Raw genomic sequence first — 21466 nt, 5'->3', positions numbered from 1 at the left:
TAATGCAGTCACCACCGCATTTGCATGGGAAAGCCAGTCACGTAAAATTTGTGCTGCTAAGCCAGTCACTATATATTTTACCGCATACCACTGGAATCCAGTCACTGAAAATCCACCCGGGTATCCCGTCACTTCAGTCACTTTCACCCCTGCCCTTCTACTTTGTGATATTTATTTGTTCTACAAGCTTGAAAATCCGCACCTCAAACAAATGGATTATGCTTCAGGCATTGAGCACTCTCATAACCCATATTTCGCACTTCATTTTAATTAGTTGTCTTCCAGATTACTTAACAATTACTATTCTACAGATTAAATACCTAAATGTCAATGTAATCTTTGGTCGTCTTAATAATCGTCCTGGCAACTGTGGATACAAATATGTACCGTACTAATTCGCAAGCGTAAGGTGGGAAGTTATTCCTTTATAGTCGCACAATTAGGCCTATTGTTGAGTCCTTGGAGGCAAGCGGCCATCTTGGATGATTTCAAAAAGCTGCAAAATTTATCGTCCAAAAATATTTTTCAAACACCAAAGTGTTTATAATTTAAATAGCTAGTATACTGTGGGATTAGAAATGTTCTTTGTAGTTTTGAATTATTCTCCAAGGGAGTCCATAAAATAAGTTAACGGTCACGGTCATCTTGGAAAAAGGCCAACTAATACGAAAACAATATCCTGTGTTGCGCGGGCCGTAGCACACAAATAGTTTTCCCGCCTCAAACAATCAAAGGCGTGTGGAACAAGGCAAAATTCTTGTCTCTTTTGTGGCGAGAGGTAGGGGCGAGCCTAACGGGTTCCATTGATGGGCTACCAGGCTACCGACCGACCTGGGGTAGCGACTAGCGAGCCAGTGGATGGTTAAAGGTTCTGCCGGTTATTTCCATCTTATTGCTGGTTCTCGAGCTTTTTGAGCTCGTTGTACAGTGAAATATTACTTCCCTATTTTATATAGCCACAATCAAAGCGATTTTTACAAGAAAGAATGAAGATATAGACTCAGTGATGTGTGGTTACTTAATTGAATCATGTTCCTTGATTGTTTACCCTTTTGTAAGAGCCAATAATCAATCAACTTATATTTCTTTATTTTTCGATTTATTATCTATATCAATTCAAGAGGTAGCCCTGTACCTGGTTAACAAATATACCGATTACATTTAACGTGTTTTCTTTGAGTTACGCCCCATGGGATTCCAAAGTTTCACAATGTTTACATTTTTGAAGAATGTAGATAACAGAATGTTTAACGAAGTCAGCTTTAAATGCTGTCAATAAAGTTCTTTGATTTTGCGGTCCAAAAGGTAGAAACGATTCGATTTGTGAAACTTTTAACTTTTGCTACGGGCCTGTTAATTGAAGATTCTGACATTCTTAATTTAAGGAAGTAAACGTATTAACATGACGTGGGGACACCGAAACTGCCACGACGTTTTACGATCATGCTCCATACTGAAACTGCCACGGCAATTAGTGAGGATTATAAGGGTGTTTTTGAGAGGGCAAGGAACACTGAAACTGCCACGGCGGATTCCCCAGATAGACGGGGAGAAACGGGAGACTCAAAATTCCCATTTCTGTCTTAACCTTTTCTTTCACAATAATACGTTGATTGGAAAAATAAGTGATTGATTTGCCCTTTCGTATTTATATTTTAGGAGTTATTTTACGTTAATTTAAGTTTTTAGTGTTGCGACTGTTAGAGTATTTACTTTATAAGTATTTATTCCGTCTCTTGAGAATATATTTGCTTTAATGAATAATTATTTACCACTAAGAAACAAGTTTTATGTTTCATTTACCACTTTTATAACACTGCATTTTATATGATCTGTTCGACGCTTTTAATTACACGAGAGGTGATCAAATACTAATATAATACTGTAAAACTGTAATATTCAAAAATAGTTTTATTCGCCCAAGACGCTAGGTTGCAGAACTACAAATACTGTACCCAACCATGGTCTGCAGAGGGGCGTTCACGTGGAATCTCAGTGGAATGCCCTCCTATTAGCTTGACTCATGTAATATTTTTCAAATTCCGTATTTCTCAACAGTTTTGTGCCATCCTTCAGAGAGTTAGTAGTAAGGGTGTTGGTGTGTTAGTTATACTTAGTTGATAGTCTTTCGATGGAGGATAAGATATTTGAAACGAAGAGAAAGGGCGCGGCGTTGTTAGTAGACGGCTACCGTTTTGTTATACAAAGTGTGGTGTTAATAAGTGGTTTTGCTAGAGAAAAATCGGGGAGGATGTCGAGCAAAATGCTTCACATATTATATATATAACAACGAGTAACAGTAACTGAAACGATTTTAACGCGTACCATTCTTCAGTCACTGTAGTGGGTTGAGTTTAGATAGATACCTCTAGCTTTTGTCGATATTCTTTCTTCGATATATATTTCTTCGACTAATGGCCTATTAATATGAGGTGTCACTCGATGGGGCCACCAAAATAACCCATTTTTGGTTTAAGAACAAAATTTGAATACAACAAAAAGTTCACTTGCGTGATATAGAGACGTGTACAGAGTTTTGTTTTCTTGTTGTAACCCATTAAAAAGTTAACTGGTGATGTCCATACTTTTGCCCAGCCCTGTATATGTGAATAAACGAAATTTATAATTGAGGTATATTACTAAATAAATATGCAAAAACATACACCGAGTCTCATTTCATTCTAATTAAACATGAGAAAAATGGGAAACAAATTCGTGTTGATTTCCCACCAGGGGTAACATCCGTGACAATTTTCTGTGATTATAGAAACGACCGAGATTATTACTTGCGATCACGGAAACGCCTAAAAATGAAGAATCGGCGTAAGAAACTTAAACGAACATCCGTGATCGTATGTTACGATCGTGGCCAAATCCGTGATAATTTCTAGCGATCAAACGTAGAAATAACTGTGATGGTAAACTACTACAGCAATGATGATGACCGGTGATGATTTCACAATTGCGGCAACATTCGCATTCATCTCCAGCGATTATTTTAACACCCGTAACTATTTTTCGCGATCGACGAAAAATTAATGATCATCTTGCACTTGCGGCTTAGTGTGTGATGATTTATCGATATTGCGCCAATATTCGTGGTCATTTCTACAGTAGTTTCTCGCAATGGCGTTTTTCGATTACGCAAAACGTGTAAGCTCTGTGTTTTCGGGTGGATTTTACGGCAAATATTTGACCATTTTTATTTCCCGGTGTCTTACTAAATTCAATTACAACTCATGGACTTTTTCCTGATACTTAAAATTCACGTGCTATTCCCGGTTGCTAGGTTGGCAGAATTAGGTGACCCTGAATTATCACTACAAGTAGCCTAGGCTATTAGGCTTTATTTTTTATCAACCGTATCTAAAATGTATACTTATCAATTTTGAAGTTTTTCTGGTATTATTAATGTAAACCTACACATTATTCGCCTTATATATACAAGTATAATTGTATCTGTATATGTCTTGGCCTAGTCTTGTATTTTATTTGTATTTCGTACTAAACAAAATCTGGACAGACTCGAACTCAATTCTGTGTATTCTAGTCATCACAAAGGATCTCTAACTTCGACGCCAATTCCTAAGACAATTGGAACGCAGTGCGCGCAGTATTTCCAACTCATTGCTGAAAAGCATGTTTTCACGGTATTCCCAGCCCATTTCTAAATACATTACCTCCACCGCAGCCCGCAGCAAACCTGCACACTAAGTGAATTTCAATTTGTTTGATTAGATTCTTACTAAAATTGTCCATAAACAAGACATATTTATTCCCCATTTAAATAACATTAGATTTAACAAATACCTAGGGTTTACTACTACGGCGAGGTTAAGTGTTTTTTTTGCAAAATATTAATAGTATAGGATGAAATCAATAAATTCGCCAAATATGATCAACATATTTATCACAATTGTGTTTTATTTGTACTTCAGGACACGTATCCTGTTGTGCTATTATTTGCATTAGATTATGTTTCTTCTTGTGCAATTTTGACGATGCCTACCTACACCTTGGTATATTTATAAACTGAAAACTTCAAATCTAATGATAAAATATGTGTTTATCGAGTTCTTTAACGCCAGTAATTCACTATAACGGGTTAAGAGCATTCATATAATACATTTAGTAAGAAACATTTTACATTCAATTGCAATCTTAATCCTTTAGAACAATATTATTTAATTATTTCTGACTTCATCGGTAGTTAAATGGATTTTCTATTGATACTTGATTTAAATAAGTACAAAGTTAGTATGGCCTTTTTTAAGTAGCGACATGAAAAGCATTTAACTAAGTTATGAGCAAAGTAAAGTGTTGTGTTTCAAAATCGTCACTGTGATGAGTGAGGGATATTCTCATTCCCGTTTCTCCCTGCACGTTGCCAAACCAACCTCCCCTTCCTGAGGAATCCGCCGTGGCAGTTTCAGTGTTTCTATCATTCTCAAAAACACCCTTATAATCCTCACTAATTGGCGTGGCAGTTTCGGTATGGATTATGATCATAAAACGTCGTGGCAGTTTCGGTACAGCCCATGACGTGTTTGGAGTGGGATTTGAAATATGTGACGTGTATCAAACTTTTTCTCATCAAAATCCTCTCCGATGTAAAACACAGGTACGGCAGCTAGGTTTATTAGAATTCAAAAGTTTTTTAATTGTCCTCCAATGTTTAGAAATTATTTTTCGATCAAGTTGTTTAATGAATAAATAATTGTTTTGCCAAATTATGTTTCGAAAACAGGAACTAAAAATAGATCAGGAAATAGATATTTTAGTTCAGAAAACAAAGCCAATCAAATAGGCCTACGTACTTTTTAAATAAAAACACTGGTCAGATGGTTTTTAACTTTGCTGTTTATTTACTTCAATAAATTTCTAATAAAAATCACCACAGGTACTAATCTATATAAATAAAATTAGAGTTTTGTCTGTACATTGCTCAGAATCATCAACTTTTAGATTATTTTTACGTTTTAAACATTCAAGAATCCGGAAAAAGTTTCATCTCAATTCCGTTATTATCTCAATCATCAATTATTATCTCAATTCCGTTGTTGTCTATCTTCCGTCTGTCACGGTCCAAAGGCCATTTTACGCGGCCTTCTCCTGAAAACGAGAGTACCTATCAAGATCCTCGAATCATTTTAATGTATCCACCGGATTGGCGAAAGTGTCTTTAGCTATTAAAATATGGCCTCGCTACTTTGTAAAAAAAACTTACGGACGTTTAAAACCCAATTTTGTGCGATTTTTGTCAAGTTTTCTCACAATGTTTATCACATAATCATCATATGAAATAGCGAACAGCTGTTCGGATCAAGATTATTTTTCTCTAGCTGTCACTGATATGTTTACATTGAATATTGTTTACAAATACCGCAATCATTTCAGATCAAGTTTCAAAAGCAAATCCATACCAAGTTGGATTAAAACCGTTTTTCCTTACATGACGGATTTAATTAATCGCAAGTGCAATAATGTGTAGGGTAACCGTAAATGAAAATAGAGCTTCTTTGTGTATAGAATTTCTATCGAGTTTTGGGTTTATAACCGGGGAAAAGACTTTGACTCAGTGTTCTATATGCCTGGGAAACTTACATTTTTTACATAAGCGTTACCAATAGCTTACATATAAGGTTTCAACTCGTTGACGGCACTTCAATGGTGGTTGTGTAAAGTGTTTAGAGACATCTACAGTGGGTGATTGTTACGGATTATGCTCAAATCGTATTTCTAATGTGTCTTCTCAACGCTATGTGCTGCTCGCTGGACCATACGTCCAACAGACCAATTATCCTTCTCTTGGGTTCGTAGGCTTAAACAATTATTCATAAGTTGGTAGCGCATATTACTCAGTGTTCCGTACGGACAGGACAAGAGCACCTTTGATAGTGAAATTTCCAACCTGAATGTTTAATGGCGAGGTTGAGGTATAGTATTTTAACTATATATCGTTTGGTTAGTTAGGTAAGGTTAACCTAACCTAACTAACCAAACGATATATGGAATTGAACAATCGAATAATCAATATTACTAATTTAGTTGTTTGTGCCAACAGATATGGAAGTGTACCCCTCATAGATCTATTACGCATTTTTTTTTACTTGAAACTGTCAGATACTGTATTTGTTTGTATATAATAGTTTGGCTAGCATATCTGAAAATATGCAAACCAATAGTTTTTCTTTATTTAGGAAGGTTTCAACTGACCACTAGAGGATCCCCGTGCATAGAACGAGCACACAATAGTAATTAATATTTAATTAATACATCTTATCTTACTAATATTATAAATGTGAAAGTTTGTATGTTTGTTTGTTTGTTTGAAGTTCAATCACGCATTAACTACTGGCACAGAAGATATACTGTTTTTAATTTATAAATAATTTGTCATATTGTGCGAATCTTGGTGATTTGAATTTGGTGATTTGCTTTTTTCTGCTGTTTAGGTGCAGTGGTAGAACATTATTATGGATATGGTAGATGTTTTATACTATATTATACCGTATATTAAAGAAACGACACGACGAGTGTCGTTGTCAATAATGTCGTCTGATTCTGACTGATGTCAGATGTTACACTGAATCGGTCACAGGGATAATAATTAGTTGTAACCTACCACTAGCTTACCTGACTAAGTTTGAGTGTTGCTATTTGCAGTGTGGGATGATTGCACTGGACAGTTTAGCTATCTATTTCAGAAAAATAAAGTTTAAAATAAATCAAATTCTAGGATCTGTTCTTAAGTTGTGGCCGTTTTGAGATGGATGCTTTCACAGTTCAGTTTAGCCTAGCCTGAACAACTGGATTAGTAGCTTGACTTAGTGGTTCATCCATGTTTAGTTTATAAACACTAATCAATGCCTAATCTAGATTATAGGTGCCTTATTCTACTCTGTTTTAAAACTAATATACATAGGCATAAGCTTTAATTTTTGTATTAAATACTGGGTGCTTCATTAAGGTAACTCCGTTAGGTTGCTTTTTATAAATAAATAATTTCATAAATCACTGATACCCTATATCATCTAAGTGTGCTCAGTACATAATGACACTCTCTCAAAAAAGTACTAATCCTAACCCAAAAAAATATAGATAGGTAGCTTTAGGCCTACAGAGGATGAGTGTTTATATTTATATCACTTATATTTATATGTCTGTGGTTAGGTTTTGGTTATGTTTGCCTTAAGATGGCTATAAGCTTAGGACTAGATATCAAATAAACTCCCAATTAACTTATAGTGCAGCCTAGCCCTAATTTGTCAGTGTCAATGAAATAGTGCAATATCAAGGACAACCAAACTTGGATATACAACCATGTTTATACCTAAGGTTCCTTTTTGGTACTCACCAACAAGGATCAACCGTAATTATTTTCAGTCAGAAAGTGTCCTGAGTTTCCAGAAAATTGTAACTTATTACATTTTAAAAATTGAGGGTAAATTAAACGTTTCGGTTCTGGTTTTGGAGCGAGTCCAAGTTCTTGCAGTGACTAATACTTCAAAGGAAGGAAGGTGGGAAGATTTTCATACTACTAATAGTCTTCTTTGAATTCAGCGTGAAAAATACTGGGTAATTTCTATAGTTTCGGCCATTTAGGGGAACCAAACAAATTTTTAAAAACTCTTCTATCTCATCATTTCAGTAAACTATGATATTATTATTTGAATAGAAGTTAAATGTCAAGAAAGAAAATACCGCAAATTATTATTTTTGGGATAGCATTACATTGACCAAGGAATACTCTCAAAGTGTAAAGTTTCCCGAACAAAGCTCGGTCCCCAGCTACTTGTCAAACAAAGCAATAATGTACGTTATTTCATAAAATTTGTACCTGAGAAATGTACAAATGGAAAATGCATTTCTCGTAAGTGTAAGCGAATCTTAAAATGATAGAATTTGTAATGATACGATCTTAAAACGAGCAATTCAGTATTCTTATTCAAAACACCAAACACCCGCCACTAGATCAAAATATGCCCGCACGGCGCAATCCGGCACGGTGGGAAGCCCCTCTCGTACAATTTAAATTACGCAAATAAGCCAAAAATAAAAAAATATGATTTAGAACATTTCACTTTTTGTATACAGAATCTACTGTTTTTAAACTAACCTGACCAAAAAATAAAATAAAGTAGTAGCCGACAAAAAAAGTTCCGTGGAAATTTGCTATGTCACGTTTCATAAAACATTAAAAATAATCGACTTTATTTGAATATTTAAAATGAAAAGTACCGGGGGACCGAGCCGTGGCTCAGTATGTATATTTCGATTGTAAAAGCAATATAAAGGAAACTCGTGTTTTCTTTATAACTAATTTCGGCTTTTATTGTTTAAGTTTCAGTGGAATTTTAATTTACTATGATGTAACTTTAAATGGACAATGCAAAACATTAATTTATTTTAATCTTACACATTTCTGTTATTCTAAATAAATCATAGAAATTAAAAAAAAATAAAAGTAGTATTTTTTTAAATACGTTCCTAATGAATGAATTAATATGCGATCACAGGTTAATACAGTAGCAATCAACTACACAGCATTAAAACAGCACAGTGTATGTAAGGGGTGTGATTTATTTCTTGGTACTAAATTAAGTCATTCTTCAAGTATAAGTAAAACTTCAGCATGGGCCTACTCTCTAACGTACTATCATATGATTGATTAGCTGAAGGCAGATAAGTCCGATTCAAGCTTATATTGCTTACTATAAAGATTGTTGTAATACAATTAACTTTAACTAGTGGTCGTCCAGTGGTCGAAAACTCGACCAAAAATATGTAATGTACAGGTTTCAAATGATTTAGGCCTAAAACTTTTTTCCCCGTGTGAGTAACTAAGGACTTCTGGATAATTTAAATATGATATTTATATGTTTCTTACTCAGGAACAATGCCGTTCCGGGACACTATATAAATGGACGTTAACGTGATTATAAATTTGCATTTTACATAGTCAAAATACAATAGGTATTGCGCAACCGTGATATGTTAAGTCATTGACCTTGGTTTACTAATAAAAACTACACCGTATGCTTACTCAAACAAAACAAAACTTGCTTACTGTACAGCAATAAATCACGTAAAGAACAAAACAAAATGAAAATGTAGACTAGAAGACTACTGATACCGTAGTCATCCTAGGCTACTACTACATGATGTTTCAGAACAGAAGTATGGGGATAAAAATATTAAATAACTCATAAAACACCATAAAATCATAGTACTGTACTTAAGTCTTTCTGGTAATAATAACAATGATAAAAATAAGATAAAGATAAAAATGATGTAAAACACCTCTTATTATTTCTCTTTGTTCTATTCTTTCTTTGGTTTCTCTACATCCACAAGTTGTCATGGTTACTAATCACCCAACGACCCAACCACAAAATATTGTAGTGTTGTGACAGCAGACAGAAGCAGACGATTGTCAGTATGTCAGTGTCAGTGCAAGATTGTCAGTCTGTAGGTGCGAGCGTATAGGTTGACCTTGACGATACTGATCGATATTTCTCCGTTTTGCTTCCATCTTATTTTTGTTAAATGAACTGTAATATTTCAATAATTGGGAACCTACTGCACATAAAAATTACCGTAAATAGTTAAATATATCGTTCATATCGAAATATTAGACTGAAAAACACAGTTAATAAAACATTTTCTTGGGATTTGTGAGGTTATATAATATATAGGCATCATGATGATGCGACTCCAGTTAAGCGAGGTTCTACTGTATTTGCAAGTTAAAGTTACAAATAGAAAACCCATTATGGTTTGTATTCAATGACCGATGTATTATACAAAATAAATTATAACTTATTTTGATATTAATCAGCAGCATTTATTACAGCTTGCAGCACTTATTGGTATATATAAATATCCCAGTTACTATTAGTAAAAAAAAAAAAATAATACACAAAATTGTGTGGCCATTCAATTTTTATAAACACAGTGTTAAACATTTGACTCTGCAGAATACCGGATGGTAAAGAGTGTTTGGTTTCAAGAAAATAAAATAAAAAATAGTTTAACCTGCTTTACTATTTATTTTGAAAAATAATAGATAGGAAACCATAAGGATAGGTATGGGATTGAACTGAAATAATTGCAGGAAAACTTAAATCGTAAAGTCCACAATCTGTACATTGTTAGAGAGCGAGAGAGAGAGAGAGAGAGATTTGATAAGGAATCTGAAAAGTAAACAAATAATCGTTTCTGGCGTTCGTTATATTGTACCCCCCTCCCCCCACCGTATTTGCACTCGTGACTACTTTTTGTTGCTTCCTTATCATTCATCCGTCCCAAAATATAATTCTTGTAATAGTTTGTTTGTAAAATTGAAATTATTATAAAAATATTTTATCTTTCGAGTGTAGTTTCATGGTTTTTCTTATCAGATAGAATAATATCGTTGTCATATGTAATAGTTACTCCTTCGCGTTACGCAATTGCGTAAAAAACAGTTCCAGTATCTCGGACAAGATTCACGTATATTTCTCGAGATAAAGAAAATCCGTATAGTTCCCGGTCCGTGGAAACACTGTAAATACTAGGATAAAAAGTATTGTATAAAGGAGAAGTTGACTCAAATTTCAACTGAAGGTAAAAAAAATCAAAATAACTTAAAATATGAGATGATGAACGGGTAGGATCAAGATTCAACAAATTATAATTAATTAATATTCGACGATCCTTATTAGAGGTGCATCATATTTATTTGGAGTATGAACATGTTTAAACATTAACACGTAGTTAATCACTATCCCAACACAAATAGTAACAAGGAGTAAACGAAGGTTACAGACCGCTGGGTTTTACCGCTACAAAGTAGGGTAGGGTGCCGTACTGGCTACACTACTCCACGATAGAACACACGATGAGACAGTCTCCGCATTGGTATTGCAGTTACGCTTATCGACACAGGCAGCAGCACCGGTTTGCTGTTTTCATACGTATAAAGTGCACGGGAAGCCATACCTGACTGGCTTATGGGAGAGCTGACTGGCTTTCGGGCGGGTGACTGCCACACCGAGTAAATTACCAGCGCCCTGACTGCCAAACCGGGTGGGCACAAAAGTATATATATATATCTCTATATATAGATATATAAAAATTTGAACGAATGGTGTTTTTGGCCTCTGGGGACATCAAAATGAAAAAGTAAATCGGTCCCGGGCTTAGGTCTTACCATGAGACCTACGGTAATAGCTACTTCCTTATAGGGAAATTCGCTAAAAATAAACAATTTCTACAAAAATGATTTCAGGGTGTATTGGACTAGAACTTAGCGTTGAATTACTGAAGCTAATGAATGAAAATGTATTTTTATATACACTTAACCTAATTTTTCTGATTCCAGGTTAACACATAATGTGCAATAATCTTGGTTTGCAGACACAATACACAGTTAGTTTAGATTATAAGGATATTTATAGCTTGATGAATGTGAAAGAGTCCACTATAGCACAAGAAACACAAACACTTTGACATAAACACAAAAATTAGAAAATTTGACTTCACCAACAGCATTTTCAACCAAGGAAGGTTTTAGTTGGGAGGAGGGACGTCTTCAGGTCCTTGTGTTGTTGTGTCCTTCAGGTTTTTGTGTTCCTAGTGCCAGAAAGGAGTCTTTCTTATTTAGATAAGCCTGCCTAGTGAAAATCCTTAAAACCAAGGTCCTCATGCTTTGTCTTACATACATAGTTATTATAAATTTCATTAAGGTGTGTTCTTGAGTATAGAAAGTACATAACAAAATGTACACATAATGTTCTCTGCACCTCCAGAGCATACTTGAGCAATGGGAGTAGTGGATTTAGCTTGCACACACCACACACTGATACACAAAGGTTAGGTTAGGTTTTGTGACTTAATACACTTAAGATACTCTATTCCAACTTCATCTCATCGTACCTAGAAGGGCTTGCGTTGTCTTCAGAGGGAATGACGTTGACTATAAGGTCACTAACAGTCTCCAATGATGTGACCCGTCCTGTGTATAGATGTGTGAGTGCAGTGAGTGATATAGTACCACCCGTCCAACGGATAACTGTACCCGCATACCCGTGACACCCGACTGGCTCCAACACCCACACACCCGTGCTTGGGACACACACTCGACTCTCACCCGCAGGAACTTCCATCACCTGTGATGTCCCGTTCACATCCCCCTCCAGCTTGTAATGTACCTGCAGTGAAGATGATAATGGTGAATAGTGTTACAATGTAGGTAAATGAATGAACTACTACAGTGATTAATGCTGAATAACTAACACAAAGAACAACATGTTTAAGGCACAGCCACATACTATGTTACCAACTGTTTTACTCATGCATGAGAATGTTTGATACAAATTGAAATTGAAATTGAAATTCCAATTATAGAAGATCCAAAAATATGTGATTCAGTGGCTCCAAAAGTAGAAATAATTGAAGGTGTTTGAATACACATTGTGACTAGCCGCGTTCCTTGAAATTAATTTTCTTCTGTAATGTAACTTATTCTTATTATTTCTAACAAATCTTCTGAAATTGAAGCTACAGACGATGATCCAATGATACAAGTCTCCACAATTATAGCTTATGCTTTCAGTGAGTTGTTTACTCCTCCCCTGGGATACCTAAGGCTAACCTTTGTGAAGTGAGATGAGACAAAGTGTATAGGCAGTCCAGTCTGTACGAACGTAGGTCCAGTGACTTTCTCCGTAGACACAGACAGTGAGATCTCCTCTCTCTCCCAGCACCAGTCTTGTGACGGCACAGAGACCGTGTATTCTCCGGGCAACACATTGTCAAACACGTACACACCTCCTGTCATAAACATGACAAATTAATATGACAAAATATATCAAAAGACGACAATACCACATGCATTAGTTCAAGATCTAACTGTTTGCAGTAGATGTAATGTCATGCTTCCTCCCATTATCTTGTCAACAGCTCTTATCATTGGCAAGCGGTGGGAGTAACTATATTTGTGAGAAAAATCCCAAAAGTTGCAATAACTTGAAAACTGTATTTTTTACAGCATTGGGGGTAGTAACGGCATTGACTATTGATCGGTTTGTTTAGAGTTAAAGGACCGTAAAATACTAAATTTTAATCAAAATTGTTTGGGCAATTCTTAGGAAAATCTGTTTTTCTTTTAGTTTTTTTACGAGTTTTTACGGGAATGGAAAATCACCATTATAAAGCCAAATATCAAAAAAAAAATTTAAAAACCGCCTGGAGATACCATATAGACACATACCAAATTTCATCAAAATCAAACCACAGGTGTTGTATGTAGCTCTCTACACATTAACACAAACACCACAACAAAAACAATTTTTTTGGTGTTTGGGAGATCCAAAACGGATAAATCCTTTGGTTCGATATTTTACCCGTATTTGATTTTTTATTTAAATCCACCCAAAACTCAAAGTCAAAAATCTTGACACAAACTAAACTTTCTCCATATACTATGTATAGAGGGAAATATTGAAATATCAATGAATTGTAAACACAGCCAAACATAACCAACCACACTATTGTGTACCTTTGGCCACAGCAGTGGTGGAGTCTGGCCCAGACTGGAGTGTAACAGTGATGTCAGGACAAGGGGAAGTGAGACATTTGATAGCACCCCTCACTGTAGCTTGTAGTTGCGAGAAGTCTACCCCTGTCACTGGACCATCCACTACCCTCACAGTCCTCTTGAGAGGGGCGAACCTGACCAGGGATAAAAAGAACATGTGTTTACAAGATATAGCCTAGTGGCTCACAGCAAACAAATTGTTATTTTATTTAATTACCTTGTTTTAGTTAGTGTGTTTTATACTATTGGCATTTTCACGTTTTCTAAGGACAATTTGAATAACAGTCTTGAGTTTCAGAAACTTATTAAACTATCTGTTATCACTAATAAGCCCTGATTTGTTTTTGCAAATTCCCCTATAGGGAAGTAGCTATTAGAGTATCTTTCATGGTTGGTAAGACCTAGGCCCAGGACCGATTTACTTTTTAATTTTGATGTCCCCAGAGGCCAAAACACCATCCGTTCATATATACGGGGTGTTTCAAAATGACTCACCCGATTTCAACGCTTTATAACTTTTATACTATTAAACTTACCGTTATAAAATACGCATTAAACGAAAAAGCAACTCAAAGAGTTTATGCCTACCAAAGACACATTATTTAATAAAATCGATCCAGCAGAACTGTAGATTTAATTGTACAAAGTTAAAAAGTAATCTCCAACTTTTTTTTACACTAGAAATTTGGAGGTTACTTGACGTTTTTGCAAATAACTTTTAAATGGTGAGGAAATCAACCAAAGTGGAAGGTAATATTCCGAAAGAGAATAAAATTTCCTACAATCTACTATCATGCATTTTTTGAAAATACTCAAGAAAGGTACAAAAAATTGCTTAAAAATGAAAGAAATTTGAAAATCCCTGTCTTCAATGTAAACAATAGACATAGCAAACATTAAATTTCACACTTTTTTATTTTAAGGCAAATTTAGGCTACATTTATTAAGTATTTTAAAGAAATGCATATTAGTAGATTGTAGGAAATTTTATTCTCTTTCGGAATATTACCTTCCACTTTGGTCGATTTCCTCACCATTTAAAAGTTATTTGCAAAAACGTCAAGTAACCTCCAAATTTCTAGTGTTAAAAAAAGTTGAAGATTACTTTTTAACTTTGTACAATTAAATCTACAGTTCTGCTGGATCGATTTTATTAAATAATGTGTCTTTGGTAGGCATAAACTCTTTGAGTTGCTTTTTCGTTTAATGTGTATTTTATAGCGGTAAGTTTAATAGTATAAAAGTTATAAAGCGTTAAAACCGGGTGAGTCATTTTGAAACACCCGGTACGTATGTATGAAAAATCATCTAAATCGGGAAAATTATAGTAAATACATATCTATATATATGTGTGTCCGTTAACACAGTTGAGTAATTTTTCTTCTATTTTGATTAAATTTTGCTTAAAGCATGATAAATTTGGACCACGGGAACGGGGTCTTATGGGGTCAAAATTGGGTTTTCTCATTTTTGATCCTCAAAACACAAATTTCCCCAATGTCTCTCAAGACCAATTTGAAGAGCTTGAAAAACAAATCATTAAGTATATCTTATAAAAAGATAGGGCATTTGCCAGGAATTATTAAGGAAATTGACAGGAAAGCAGGCTTACCTTTGAATAAGTCCATAGAGACACATAAAACATCACAAAATTAAAAGTAGAAATTTTCCACTGGAGATTGGAGAAATGGCAATGGCAGTTGCAATTTGAATCTATTACACCTTGTCAGGGTTGCCAACACAGATGAAGAGACTAAAAATTGCAGAGACATATGCAACAGTAAAAACAATTTTTAGTCTCTTCATCTGTGTTGGCAACCCTGACAAGGTGTAATAGATTCAAATTGCAACTGCCATTGCCATTTCTCCAATCTCCAGTGGTTGAAAAAGTGGTCAGTGACCACGAAAATTTCTACTTTTAATTTTGTGATGTTTTATGTGTCTCTATGGACTTATTCAAAGGTAAGCCTGCTTTCCTGTCAATTTCCTTAAAAATCATTAAGTATGTTAAAGTTAGTATGTTAAGGTTTCTTGTATGCTTATTGGTTACAAAGAAAATTTGTAAATATAAAATTTCCCATGATATTCTTATGGAGAATATTGTAAACTGTTTGTTTATGGATGTATTATTATCAAACTTGAAAAATTGATTTACAGTAGAACTCCTCATATCCGGCCTCGGAATTTCTGGTCCTCGGTTTATCCGATCACTTCCCGGAATTGATATCAAAAATATTTCCCACGGCTGTACACGTTATCTCCATGGTTTGAGCGTTCCCACACTCAACAACGGCTCAAACACGGTTTATCTGTTTCCTGTTCCAATACATTTTTATCGGGTTCTCTACTCAGTTGAGCTAGTAGATCCAACTTGTAAACAGTTAGTCGATTATTTTCAGTGCGAATAGTACAGTACTGTATAATTTTTGTGTTTTTTCATCAAGTGATTTATATTGTGTTGTACACTACAATATTTTTAATGAAATAATGAATGCGTCAAAATGTAAACGTAACGTGGTGATAGTGGAACAAAAAACTTAAAGCGATCTCTGTTGAAGATTCGAGTTGAGCTCCAGGTTTTAAGTCAAACAAAGAGCGTGCAACAGTTGCCCTGTGTTGTGTTCCACTGCATCTGGGGAGCATAAACTTCCACTTTTGATCATCGGTAAATCCCAGAAACCTCAAGCATTTTAGAACATCAATGTTTATTCTCTTGCTGTGGTTTGTCGTGCCCAGAATTCAGAGTGGATGGATTCATACATTTTCATTGACTGGTTCATAAACAAATTTATACCTAGAGTCAAGAGATTCCTAAGAGAGAAAAGTTGCCGGAAAAAGCTATTTTAGTGCTGGACAATGCTGGAACGCATCCCGAATAAAATGCAGTCCCGTCCCAAAAATCGGGAATATTTTTTTCCCGAAAATGTCCCGAAATTTTGCGACCTGTCCATCCCTACTGAAAACAATTCTAGTTAACTTATTTCATTTATTTAAAACCTAGTTTAACAAAATAAAACAACCCAATCATAAATAATAGCTTGTCCCCTTAATTTTTTCCACTTCGCCGTGCACCCTCTTGGGGCTTGCGCCCATAGGCCTGGGCCTTAAAGGAAATCCGGCACTGCCTTCACTTATGTTCCTGTGGTAACTAGCAATAGCTCATTGGAAGAACATTAACATCTATCTACGAAATTTAACTCACTGCAGTCCCTTGGTCCGTTCGTCGTCAGTGACAGGCAGTGTGACAGAGTAGGTAGCGACAGGTAGGAACGTGCAGTAGAGTCCTGCATTGTCTGTGGTGGCAGTGTAGCCAACCTGTTCTCCCTCCGTCTCCAGGTGTACCACCCGCGCAGCTGATGAAGAGCCTGGCTGACTAACGGACACTCGACCACACACTCGGTACGCAGATGGCACCAGCTCCCCTAGGTGCGGCGTGTTGGGTGTCACCTTCACGTGTTGCTGTTCAAACTGTACATCCGCTGCACAAAGAGTAAGTGTCTGCTAACGTAGGTGTGTATGGTTAATCTACACTAGAGTGAAGCAAGTTTGTCTAGTAGTTAGACCGTGGGACTTATCCCGTTCATGAATTTTATCCATATGATAATGCCACAACCTCTAGGCCTAGCCTGAAATTATGTGAAAAACAATCCTGGGCTAGAACCTAGCATCCTAGGATGTGAAAGTACAGTAGAAATGGTAGAGTACCAGTAGTTTAGTAGTAAGTGTTTTTATTGTAGTTGGAAAGTCTATAGAATTTCAGTCACATTTTACTTTTATCCTTAGGCCCGGTTCACACGAACGACAAGCCTAACAGACTAGGCTTGGACTAGGTAAGCACTAGGTAAGCACGACTGGGTAGCAGGCCACAGGATCAAATGGAGCCGTTCACACGAGCCTAGGACGACGACTAGCTAGTCGTGTTCGAGCTTGATGTCCCAAAACCTAGTCGGGCCCCGCTTCCCAGTCCGTCGTGGCAACTACCCGGTCGCCCAGTCGAACTGCGTAGCAGTACATGTAGCCTTATGGGAGCGTTCACACGAGCGATCGGGTAGTCGCGCTGCAGCTCGCGTTCTTCTCTTTGTCTTCCTTCGCCAGTGATGGATCCGAGTGGCATTGATATCGATATTTTCAGTTTTCACATAGTCCGTGGACATGTCGTTCGTCTGAACCGGTGTGATTCTGTGGTCCGCTACTCAGTCGTGCTTACCTAGTACAAGCATAGTCTGCTAGGTATGTCGTTCGTGTGAACCGGGCCTTAGTCATTTAAATAAGATAGTTTCTAGCAACAGTTGACGTTTAATGCCACAGTTAAAACCAGCCCCTTTCAAAATATTGAAACATATCAGGGCTATTAAATAACAAAACCTGAAGCTGATAGACTATATATAAGATACATTCACTCTAAAACAGTAAATTACCTTTGTCAAACATCTTCAAAAATGTATAACAAAAACAAATGTTACTGCCGTTTCAGCATCACTGTGCCATCTTCAGGCATTTAAGTTCAGCCATAAGGCTATATTAAAAATACATAAATACATATCAAAAAAACATAAAAATGCCACACGCAACAAACACATAGTAAAAACGGTGTTGAGGAGTGCACATTCCCGCACTCGAGCAAGTAGTTGACATTTTTGCTGGGATCATCTTCAAATGGTCCAAAGTCGTTTGGTCCACAGTTTATATTGCCGTTCGTTTGGTCCAAAATCGTTTGGTCCAACAGTTAAAAACTCGTTCGTTTGGTCCAAAATCGTTTTATCCAATTTCATTTGGTCCAAAGTCGTTTGGTCCACAGTTTATATTGCCGTTCGTTTGGTCCAAAATCGTTTGGTCCAACAGTTAAAAACTCGTTCGTTTGGTCCAAAATCGTTTGGTCCAACAGTTAAAAACACGTTCGTTTGGTCCAAAATCGTTTGGTCCAAAAGTACAGGCCAAACTAGAAGTAAAATGTTGCATTGTAGAGTAAACTTATGAAATATACTGTACGTTTATATTGCCGTTCATTTGGTCCAAAATCGTTTGGTCCAACAGTTGTAAAACAGTTCGTTTGGTCCAAAATCGTTTGGTCCAACACATTAATACGAGTTCGTTTGGTCCAAAGTATAAACTATTGCGTCCCTCACATTGAAGGCGTTCAAATATCCGCCGTCGTATACAATAATAATATTAATACAATTTTTGCTTTAAACATGTTGACTTTCTATGTTTTTAACGTTAAAGACGCCATGTTTTGTTGTATTCAAACCACTAAAGCGTACATAAACAAACTTAAAGCTCAATAGTGTATCATACGGTTGGAAATCTTATAAATTAACAGTTTTTATCACATTTGGCGACCTTCTAATATACAGAGTGTTCAGTGGACCAACGTGTTTTAAATGTTTATCATACACCTTAATTTGTATTGTTGTACCGGTACCTATTTACAATGGAGTGTTTACTATTGATCATGGTTGTCTATAATTCTTAATCAAAAGGTTAAAATAGAACATGAAAATTACATTAATTAGCCTACTCATATTTTCTGGACGTCCACAATTTCCTGGTAAAAATTTTGTCTTACAGAATTATATATAAGGATCTTATTTTCTTATGTTAAAATTGATGTTCTTAATAATGTCATGTTTAGCAATATAACGTTCCATTACGAACAGTTATATAATCTTAATATTACAGTAACTCTTTCAATCATTTCTTATTGCATTATGTTATATCTATTGTACTGGTTGGTGTCTGCCTTTTTGACTACTTTTGCCGATATTTTGTCTTATTATTCAATACTGACAGATCATCACGAGATTATTGTTATACATGTGTATTTAATCATTGGACAATTTCCCATTATGTAATACGATACAGAATAATAAAAGTGCAGAAGGCTTTTACAGTCTATGAAAATGAATGTTAAATAGGCTACTTTTATTTATCATAGACATATCATTAAGGTACATCAATTATAGGTCTACTCTTTGTGATATGCATAATTGTCTGAGACAAACATTCAGGCACGTTGCCCATATTTTTTTTAAAATAATAGTGGTTTTCAGTAACTGGATTAAATTTTTAATAATTTTATGAATAAATGCATGATAAGTTATAGAAAGTTATTAATCCTAAATTCCAGTTTATTACATACTTTTAGAGAGTTTACTTTGATGCATTCATTCAGCTTAGTGATAGAATACACAATGGAGTCAGTGAATGTTATTCAACTAAAGATGTGATGGTCGAACAACGGATCTAAACCTCACTATACACAAACAATTCGGAAACACAACAGTGTCATCACATCTCATCGCATTTGCATAATTTTTTACCAAGGCTGGACTAGGTTATGGATTTGGTTCAGCAAATGTTCAAGATTTGTGGTCAAACTTCCTACAATTATGGTTCATTCCATCCACGAAATACATGCACAGCTTTATGTGATCGATATGGCCAAGGCAAAACTACCCCATAAATAAACGAATTATCAAGTAAGAACAGGATGATTAAATACATGGGTCAATATGGCAAGAGAAGGAATAAAACTAACTATCACAATTGCTTATTGGTAATTGCTTAGATCGAAGTAAGAATGTTACTGCTTTCTGGAGAATCAGATATTTGTATCAAATAAAAAAAAAACTAATTTAATATGCTGATAAAATTCTGTATTTTTATGACCAAAGATGAAGATTTACTTATAAATCCGGATACAATCTGAATGATTTTCCTAAAGCAGATGGAATTAGTTGTTAGTAATAAATATTGACTCTTTCCGTAACATGATAGACCAATTATATGAACTCATTCTCCCATATAGTGAAAGTGGCTTTGACATGAAACAAACTCATGAACAAACAATTATAAGACTCCTAAAAAACCTTTTGGGCAACCAGCCGATAAAAAGGTAGGAAATATTGTGTTAAACGAATTCATCAATCACGTTTTTTAGGGAACACAATCGTCACCCTTACTATTGCTTATCCTCCCTTCATTTAACTAAGATTTTAATGACCACTCTATCTATCACAGGAAGCTGAATTTACATAAAACCTCAAGATTAACCGTCGATTTCGACGGGGTTCCACTAGTATATATTATTTAGAAACATATCACAAAACAACAAATAATAGGCCTCGGAAGGCAGGCGGTTGGGTTGACGACGTGACGGCGATTATTTGAACGCCTTCTATGTGAGGGACGCAATAGTTCATACTTTTGGACCAAACGAACTCGTAATAGAGTGTTGAATAAAACGACCCGATCGAATGGTCCACAGTGAAACGTACAGTCTATTTCATAAGTTTACTCCACAATACACAATCGTAATTCTGGTTTTGCCTGTACTTTTGGACCAAACGATTTTGGACCAAACGAACTGTTTTAAAACTTGTGGACCAAACGATTTTGGACCAAACGAACTGTTTTAAAACTTGTGGACCAAACGATTTTGGACCAAACGAACTGTTTTACATCTTGTGGACCAAACGATTTTGGACCAAATGAAATACTCCCCAACTGGATCATAAAACGATTTTGGACCAAACGAACTGTTTTAAAACTTGTGGACCAAACGATTTTGGACCAAACGAACTGTTTTACAACTTGTGGACCAAACGATTTTGGACCAAATGAAATACTCCCTTTTGCTGGTTGATGAAGGTAATTTATTGATTTAGACAAAGGATCAGTTGAGAGGCTAGAAAATATGGATTTTAATACTTTCACTCTCCTTTCTTGCCACTCGGGAAGTTCTAGGAACCTGACATGTACCTTGATGTCACAGTTTGACAAACAATGAAAACCCTCCTGTACAGAGCCTTAGGCTCCTATTATACTTAGAGGCAAACTATAAAAATGACACAAGGAAGATTGTGGACCTTGTCATTATCATAT

The 21466-nt window shown here is 35.6% G+C and overlaps 1 protein-coding gene across 1 annotated transcript in view; it reads right to left on the bottom strand.

The window, feature by feature from the left end:
• The window catches only part of LOC128990097 (BOS complex subunit NOMO2-like), a 42564-nt gene that overhangs the window by 10513 nt on the left and 10585 nt on the right, over positions 1 to 21466 (bottom strand). The window contains exons 9-12 of the mRNA XM_054412337.1: positions 16785 to 17061; positions 13544 to 13716; positions 12638 to 12816; positions 11920 to 12194 (exon numbers count right to left, since the gene is read on the bottom strand). Coding sequence (XP_054268312.1) covers positions 11920 to 12194; positions 12638 to 12816; positions 13544 to 13716; positions 16785 to 17061 — 904 coding nt within the window. The remainder of the gene's footprint in view (positions 1 to 11919; positions 12195 to 12637; positions 12817 to 13543; positions 13717 to 16784; positions 17062 to 21466) is intronic.

The sequence above is a fragment of the Macrosteles quadrilineatus genome, unplaced genomic scaffold (assembly GCF_028750875.1).
Source record: "Macrosteles quadrilineatus isolate MER2022 unplaced genomic scaffold, UCM_ALF_1.0 Scaffold_3__2_contigs__length_128488019, whole genome shotgun sequence".
Taxonomy (NCBI): domain Eukaryota; kingdom Metazoa; phylum Arthropoda; class Insecta; order Hemiptera; family Cicadellidae; genus Macrosteles; species Macrosteles quadrilineatus.
The sequence above is the reverse complement of the archived record's forward strand: the minus strand, read 5'-3'. Positions and strand labels throughout refer to the sequence as shown.